Source organism: Harpegnathos saltator, unplaced genomic scaffold, assembly GCF_003227715.2.
Source record: "Harpegnathos saltator strain DR-91 unplaced genomic scaffold, Hsal_v8.6 scaffold203, whole genome shotgun sequence".
NCBI classification, from domain to species: domain Eukaryota; kingdom Metazoa; phylum Arthropoda; class Insecta; order Hymenoptera; family Formicidae; genus Harpegnathos; species Harpegnathos saltator.
In genome coordinates, this window is record NW_020229988.1 from 1,081,912 (window position 1) to 1,090,365 (window position 8,454).

At 48.3% G+C, this 8,454-nt stretch overlaps 1 protein-coding gene across 1 annotated transcript in view; it reads left to right on the plus strand.

Annotated features, from left to right (window-relative positions):
* LOC105189377 (cell adhesion molecule 2) overlaps positions 1–4,409 on the plus strand; it is a 45,005-nt gene extending 40,596 nt beyond the window's left edge. Inside the window, exon 5 of the mRNA XM_011151436.3 lies at positions 143–4,409. Within this exon, the coding sequence (XP_011149738.1) occupies positions 143–243 (101 nt within the window). The 3' untranslated portion in view covers positions 244–4,409. The remainder of the gene's footprint in view (positions 1–142) is intronic.
* Positions 4,410–8,454: the final 4,045 nt, after the last annotated feature.

The window sequence follows — 8,454 nt, forward strand, 5'->3', positions numbered from 1 at the left end:
CTGGAGAAACATTTCAGCCTGCAACATTCGCTTTTGTATCGCGTATCGGTGTCAAGGGAGACGTGTGTATGTCAGCGGCGAGATCTCGCAGCTCGTTTACGTCGAGAAACCACTGCCCAAGCGGGATATCTTTGTGTTGCAGGCGAGCGACCGGAAGCGATGCAGACCGGGACCGCGGGGCCGATACTGTCCTCGAGCTGTCTTTTGGTGTCCCTCATCATTTTGTACATATCTTCGGTGTAATCGGAAACGAGAAGAGCTCCAGCGGCCAGAGTTCACATCCGTCGCGGTACGTTGCTCTTGCGTCCACGCGAATGCAAACGAACAATTTCACTCGACTATTCACACGACGACCGCGAGGCAGCGACTGCGGTTTGTGCAGCTCGCACAAACGACTTCCTCAAAGGGGTGATCGAGGACGAACGGTTTCAGCTTTCAGCGCATTGCCTCTCCCCCTCCCCCACCCCCTCACCCTCTCCTCCTCCTACCCGCCGAAGAAGATTCGTAACGTTTTTGTAAGAGAATAAAACTGCCAGTTGCGCGAGGAAGTGGCAATTTCTCTCGACGACGCAGCAGGAGCTCTCTCAATTAATTAATCGTTACTTCTTGCAAAAGCATTACGAATTAACCAGTTATTAACAAAGCGTTACCGAGTTACCGGAGGTAACTTTCAGCAGTCGCATAGCAAAACCGCGCTGACGAGGAACGTTGGGCGACGCGAAGACCCGAAAGTTGCATCGTGCGGTTTTGCTTCACGATGTGAGTCGACACAATTATTTCCTTCTCCTTCAAAGGACGTGCTAGTCTCTTGGAATCGTGTCCAGCTCGAGCACCAGCTCGAGACTCGCATCATTTCGCTCGCAAAGTTTCAATCTTCTTCTACTTTCGCGTCGCTGAATATTCCTCGCGAGCATAGAGGCGAACCTAGTCTCCCCTGCCCCTCCCATTTTTTTAACACACACAAGAGGACGATCGTATCCGAGTTATCGTCAAGCTCACCACGTAAACCACGTTTTCTACGTCGCCATGTACGTCGTCAGTTATCGTGGCCGCGCGCCGACGTGCGACAGAAATCAAAATGGAGAGAGCGCGGAAGAGCGTGACGTGTGCCGTCGTCGTGTGCACTTCGACCACGGGCGGAATCGTGCGCGCTACCGATGTGAACGCCGTCTCGATGGAAAGGCATTTAGTTAAGCTAATGTCGATGCTAATGCCGGAAGCGCGGGGGTGCTTCGCGGTGGATCCGGCGCGCGACGGCCAGACGTGCCGAAGAACCGGCGTCGTCGTCATCTCGCCGTTGCCGTTGCCGTTGCCGAGCCGAGGTCGAGCCCCTCGATAATCCAGGTAATCCGCATCGAGAGAAACCGATTTACGAGAAGCGTAAAGGAGGCGAGGAGCGATTGCCTGACACGGTACGTTTTACGAGCGGTCGAATCTTGGAGATGCAAGCTACGTTCGATGGGATCCAATGGAAAATAAAACGTGACTCGAGTGCTCGATCCGGCAATTTTCCGTATTTCATAAAATCGCTGCGCGATAATCGGCTGTACCCTCACATACTTTCCGCCGCCATTCCGAGTCCCGGTGGCTCCTCTCGCGCGATTTTATAGCCCGTTGCCGAGCCCGTTGGCGAGGGCGTGTCGTTCGAGTGCTCCCAGCGATTACTTTTATTGCGTTTGCAAATTCGGTAGGTCGGATCGGCGTTTGTGCTGTAAATGCGACAACGTCATTTTTTGGCCTTTTGCGAGGAGCTGAAGAAGGAGCTGATAACGCGAATCCGACCACGTACGGATTCCAACGCGGCGAAGCGCAGACGCTCAATGAAGCATCGATTTTATATTGACCCTCGCATCGCAAATGTTTCGTCATTCTGCCAGCAACATCAATTACCGACCGAGTGCGAGTCGGGTAACGGCAAGTTGATCGGTTTGGATAATTGAAGTCATCAGGGTGATATCAGATACGTTTCGAACATACCTCGAGTAAGCGACGACACGAGAGACATTTTCAGTGTATAAACGTATAATTAAATATCTGTGATACACACAAAGCGCGATTGATAATACAAGTATTAAGGCTAGGCGGGTTAATTTGCATATTGTGAAGAACGCGTGTACGGATACGTGTTGGTTCCAGTTTCACGATTAAATTCGCGAAATCAATGGCTCAATGCGATCCGCATTAAGTCGGTTAAAGTAGCCCCATTGTGTACGACAGGCACTTCGATTACGTCCTAATTTTCTATCGTCCCTAATTAGCGCGTTAGTCGGCGCAACGTTGAAACACTATAGAGACAATGATCGCATGGACGCAGTCGACTATTCGACACTCGACGTTCGATTTCCGTGTTACAGCCGTTCAAATTAATCGTCATCAACGACCGGGACTTCAAACATGTAGGAGTTATGAAATGTTAATGAGGAGATTAATCGTCGTGTTGTTTCTCTCTCGTGATTAAATAAGCGCGGATACCATTCGGTGTCCGGTGAATACGGGAAGAATTGACAAAAGTACATCCAGAGAGACGGAAGAGAGGATAGTTGTCTAACGCGTATGCGCTGTATTGTATAAAACAGACAGACACGCGCGTGGATAACAAGAGAGCGCAAAAGAATAATTTGGAATAATTGAGCGTTCATTAAAGCGTCGTGCGATCGAGCGGCGGCGGGAGGTGCAATTAGCGAGGATAAATAGCACTAAACGCGCGACATACGCGCGTAAAAGTTAATCTTACGATCGCAAATAAACGAGAGTGAAACACTCGAATAATTGAATCGGTGTCCGGCGTGCGTGGAAATTTAATACAATAATCGCCAGCGATTATTGCGAACCGCGCATAAATAAGCATCCTATCAGTGAAAACAATGGCGGGGCACGCTTCGAAATTTCGACACGGCGAATAGAGCGTCGGCTAGCCCCAAGGAAAATATGCACAGCGCGAGTAATTCCCTCCCGATATACGTTAGCATTAATTTTGCGAATGGCTTGCCTCCGATTGTTTTTTGCGTTATTCGACGATCGCGCGCCAATTGCCGCGTCTACGTTTAATTGTGCGTCTACGGATGCGTGAGCGAAACATATCGGATCGCGCGAATCGTCGCTTGTCTGGAAGAACGCGACTTTACCGTGGGAAAGTTTATTTTCCACAAACTGTGCCGGATTCGCGATATTAACCGCTTTAATCCTTTATATCTTGACGGTGCTTAAAAGTATCGTTCTGCATTCTGAACGCTCGTACGTTTTTAAACTTTTCTCTGTATCTCACCCTACATTCCTATCGGTACTTGCAAGCATCGCCTTAAAATTTAATCATTAAATTGTTATAAAATTGATTTTTCTATTTCCTACGTTTAGAACATGCCAAAAGCCATTTTATTGCAAACATTTAATAGGAAAGCCTCGAGTAAATTAATTCGGGATACAAGTGATTAACGACGTTAAGCTGCAAATTATTCGGTATAGGAAAAATTGCTGCCGATATAACGTAACACTCGACGGCACGGCAAAGAAAGCTCCGAATCAAGTGAGAAGAGCACACGCAAAGTCTCTCTTCATACTTCATTTTTAGGCGTGCAATTATCCGACCACAGACCAACCCCAATCTCGTTGCTCCAATTAAATTCGTGGATACATCACCGCAGAGAGATTGCGAGAGGGAGAGGGAACCGCACAGCTCGTAATATCAGAGCAGGTATCGATGGAGCATGGCTCCTCTGAATGTATCATTTAGTCGCCAGAAGGCCCGAAGTAATTGATCAAACGTCGAGCACTCCCGTCACCGTTTGTCCCGACATCATCATCGCGACCTAACGATCGCAGCTACGCGGGCCAACGATCCAACAGCCGGATGCGAGAACGGGCGCACAGAGAGAGAGAGAGAGAGAGAGAGAGAGAGAGAGAGAGAGAGAGAGAGAGAGAGACTGGAAGACGGAATCGCGGAATCACAGAAGTGTTTCGCGTGCTCGTCGCGAATGGATCCTGGCGATGATACCTGACCGTGACGCACAGACACGCACTCGCCGGCCTCAAGGAGGCACGTATCATGATTACAGCCTATAATAGCGGCCGTAAATTCACTATCGGACGAATGCGCCGGGTCTCCGCTTGGCGTTTCATCGACAAGCGTCCGCGCCGCGACGCCACCGGCATTAGCATCGCCGTGTCAATCGCGAATCTGTACATAGAGTCTGTATTATATAACTCCGTACGACACATCACACTCACACTCACACGCCTTGCGCGCCGCATGGAAACTTGGGCGCGAGCCGATCCTCTCCCTTCGCTCTACCATGAACCGTATAGGGGAACCGCGAGTTTCCCCGTTGCGGCGCGGCTTCGACCGCGAACTCACTCGAACGTGCGCTCAAGAGAGAGAGAGAGAGAGAGAGAGAGAGAGAGAGAGAGAGAGAGAGAGAGAGAGAGAGAGAGAGAGAGAGAGAGAGAGAGAGAGAGGAAGAGAGAGAAGGGGGATGATTTTCACTTTCTATTTGTGTGTGTTTCGATGTGACATCCTGCCGGATAGCACTGGCGAGCGACGAGTGACCTCTCCGGCGCAGAGGGAAGCCTTACGAATCCGCTTTGGCGCACGAAGTTTCGCCTCGCTCGGCCTCGGCAAACGAAATTTCTTCCGCTGCGGCGACGCAGGACGACGATAATTGCTCGCGTTTCGAACCACCGCGTTATCGTCGTCGTCGGGTTCGTTTCGTCAGAATCGCTTTTCCGACATTTTCACTCTTTCACGCGGCAACACGCGTGTCGGGATGTCAGCGCTTGAGCGGTGATTTCGATGTTTGAACCTCGAAACGATGCTCGACTCACTTTTGCAACAGCAGCAGCATCGAGTGACTTTTTATCGGAAAATTGAGAATGACACAGCACACATGCGTGACGCTGTGAATGCTCACATTGTTCCTTTGCTCGTTTGCTCCATTTGCAAATTTGCTTTCCGAGAGAAGTCGGGGCTGGGCAAGGTCGACGAGAGAAATCGCGGCTCGTCAGTGCGATCGGACAGTATCGAAAGTATCGCTCGGGCCATCGGCGCTCGACGAAAACAAAGCCGCTCGCATCTTTGCGCTCCTACGCAAGTCCCGATGAAATGGCGAAGTGGACGTTCATCCGGTGTCTGGCAGGGGGTTGCTTGCGGCGACACGGATGATCGTCCGTCAAAGGCGACTTAAGCAACGCGATGAGTCGAGGAGGCGACGAAGAAGCACGACGACGTCGTCGTTATTCTCGCAAATAGGAGTCTCCAACTCGAGGGTCGCGCGTAAACATTTTTAATTCTACCGCCCACAATTTGCCGTCATTCCGAAAATCTGTTGGATTTTTCTCTGCTTTCCGCTTCATTCGTCGCGCGGGGTCGCAAGATCGCCCGCACGAAATTCATCGACACGCTTCTCCGGCATTTTATTCACCCGCCGAAATCTGAACGCGTGATGTGTGTTGCACACAAAGGGGCAGAATAATGAGCGAAAGCGGGTGCGAGAGGCGAGATTTCTCGGGCGGAGAAATCTCGAATCGGGTGCCGTGTTTGTTAGCTCGCTGCGCGAACCGCGGAAAGGGCACGCGATGTCGAGAGAGAGAGAGAGAGAGAGAGAGAGAGAGAGAGAACGCTATCGTGCGACAAGGGAGATAATATTTCGGAAGTTCTCTCGAGGGACGAGCGCACTAGAGTTACGCTTACGCGTGTGCGCTTCGGCGCTCGAGTATACCGCTCTTGAAGACAATGAGAAGTCGGGAGAAAAATAATTGCGCACGGGCGGGGACGGGGACGTCCGGGCCGAAACAAAAGTTTGCCGGCATTTTTCTTCCTTTTCGGCGGAACTAGGTGTAAGAGATAGGGAGCACGCCGTCGAGTCGCGGAACCGACTCCGCAATGCGTGCCGCATCGATTTTCCCGTTAACCGGTCGGATGTTTGGGAGACGTATCGGTAGTCCCAGTTATTCCGCTTAAATACGGGACTAGCAAATATGTGCTGCAGAGAGAATTCGACGAGGCTTTTCTCTCGCTGCGAGAGTTGACGAGAACTGAGTTTGTCAGCCGTCTCGACGCACACACCGGCGCGTGCGGATGATCACATAAAGACCCGACTAGAAATTTTGATCAGGTTCACCTAACATGGATAAGTACCTAATAGAGTGAATGAAAGGTAATCCTAAGTAAGTCAGTCGTTATAATGTCCTAACGATGACCTAAATGAGTAAGGAAGACCTTTATAAGATTATAATGATTGGGTCCACATTAGGACTTTAATGTACCAATCTAGTGTATGATATAATATGGGTCAGTTAATCAGGTCCTTGTCGGGATCTTATTCATTGTATCTAATATGATGTGCATTATCAAGTTTTAACAAAACAATTTTTGGGTGTCATTTCATCAAATATAAAGATGTTTGCATTGAAAAAATAGATTCACTTCAGATCACTTGAATATATTTGTAAAATGCTATAGAAACTATCTAAACTTTTTTTAGCAGTCAATAAATAGTTGTAAAATTAACGTGACATGCAACTTTTCTCTTTATGTCTCGTCACCTTGTGATACTTTGTGATCTTATGATATTCATTTTATGTTTCTTTTCCGAAACATTTTACAAGTATGCTCAAGCGATCTAAAATATTATTTCATGCAAATATCCTTTTATTTGGAAATGACATGAAAGAATTTTCAGCGTGTCATTTCTTATTTCTAATATCATCATCCAATATAGCCGTGGCGAGTAATCAGGAGGCATAATTTGAAAAGAAAAAACGTAATAAGGATTCCATAAGGTAACTCAATAAGGATCTGACTATGAATTCTTACTAAGGTCCTGATATCCACGCTGCGTTGCATGACTTACTAGGATAGCCGATAGTATTACCTTATTGGGACCTGATGTACAAATGAGGTTAACCTGATCAGGACGATGGGATAAATTTCTAGTCGGGGAAGCACGTCGCCTTTCGTTCAATCTCGTGTTCGCATTTGCAACTTTGTTAGGTGATTTTTCCGGCTTCCCCTCGATGCGCATTAACGCGCCGACGCTGCGGATCACGCGGAAATAAAATAAACGCGCTACTTCCCTCGTTCCGAGAACTGCATTTGCGCGAATCGGAATACGATAGATGTATAGTTTAGCCTCGTTTGTGGAGCTGCGTGTTACGCAAATCCTATTGCAATTCACTGTCCTATTACCCATATCATCAATAACGCTAGTTAAATCGGCGTCCTCTCGTAAACGAGCACTCGTCCGAAAATACATTTCATTGGAAAACTAATTACTCCATCTAATGCGTGTTGAAATCATTAATGGGCAACGATATGGGCGAGATATTATATTTTGATTATTATCCTAATATGCCCATTTATGCTCCATTTATGCACGTATACGGTTGTACATTTTTTCAAGATGCACCGAGCATGCATTTTTTCGTGTCTCTCTCGTTTCGGTTTGAACGATTAACTTGATCTCTCTCTCTCTCTCTCTCTTTCTTGATCACCTCAAATCGTTATCTCGAGTCATGCGATAAAAATTGTACGCTAAAAATTAGAAATAAGCGTGAAAAAATTTGGCTGTGATGAATCAGCTTGCGAGAAGAGTATTAGTGTGTCATTTCTATTTCTCTAGTTGGTTTGTTTCGATCTACAAGATATCACGAATTAACGAGTAAGGCTACTTGTAACGATCAACGCGCAGTGCACAAAAAGGCCAAGTTTCTCGAGTAAAGACGCGTCGCGTGGAATTTCGCACTCTGTTGATACTTGTCTTGGCTGCAATCGCGACTCGGTCGCGATTCCTCCCTAATATAACTTAAAACGAATCGCCTTCCCTTATTAGCGCATAACGATTAGCCGGGCCGTGCATTCGGGGCAAATCCAAAATCAAATGCGATTTCGCGCGGGCCATTACGCGGCATTCATCATCTTCCAAATGCAACGCGGGCGCAATTATTGTCCGATCCGGGCGGAACCCTGGCAACAGCGACCGCGCCAAACTCGGATCCCTCGTCCCCGCCCCCCTCCCCCTCCCTCTCTCCTGCACGATTCCTCGCGGAATATTACTTCCTAATAATACGAATTATCGGATGAAAGGCCCGTTTTATTACGCGACGCGCGTGTACACGCGAGCGAAATCACGCGCCGAGCGAGTGTCGTGACCGGGTATCGTATCAGGCATCGCGTGGCTTCGCGCAAAATCCGACGTATAGACGGGAACTGATGAAACTTAAACTTCGGACCGTCTGTCAACGGACGGAACGTCGCGGAACAATCGTGCGACAGTGATGTATGTCAATTTTTTTACGGTCGAACAGACAACCGGATGATATCCTCGTGCAATGAGTTTGGCGACTTTTTCCTAACGAGAACGTCAGAGAAGCTCGTTATTTGTGGACTCGTTACCAACGGCGTGTGAGCGTTTGTCTCTTGCTAAGCTTGTAAAAAATTTCAAGTTCAATCAGAGTCGACGG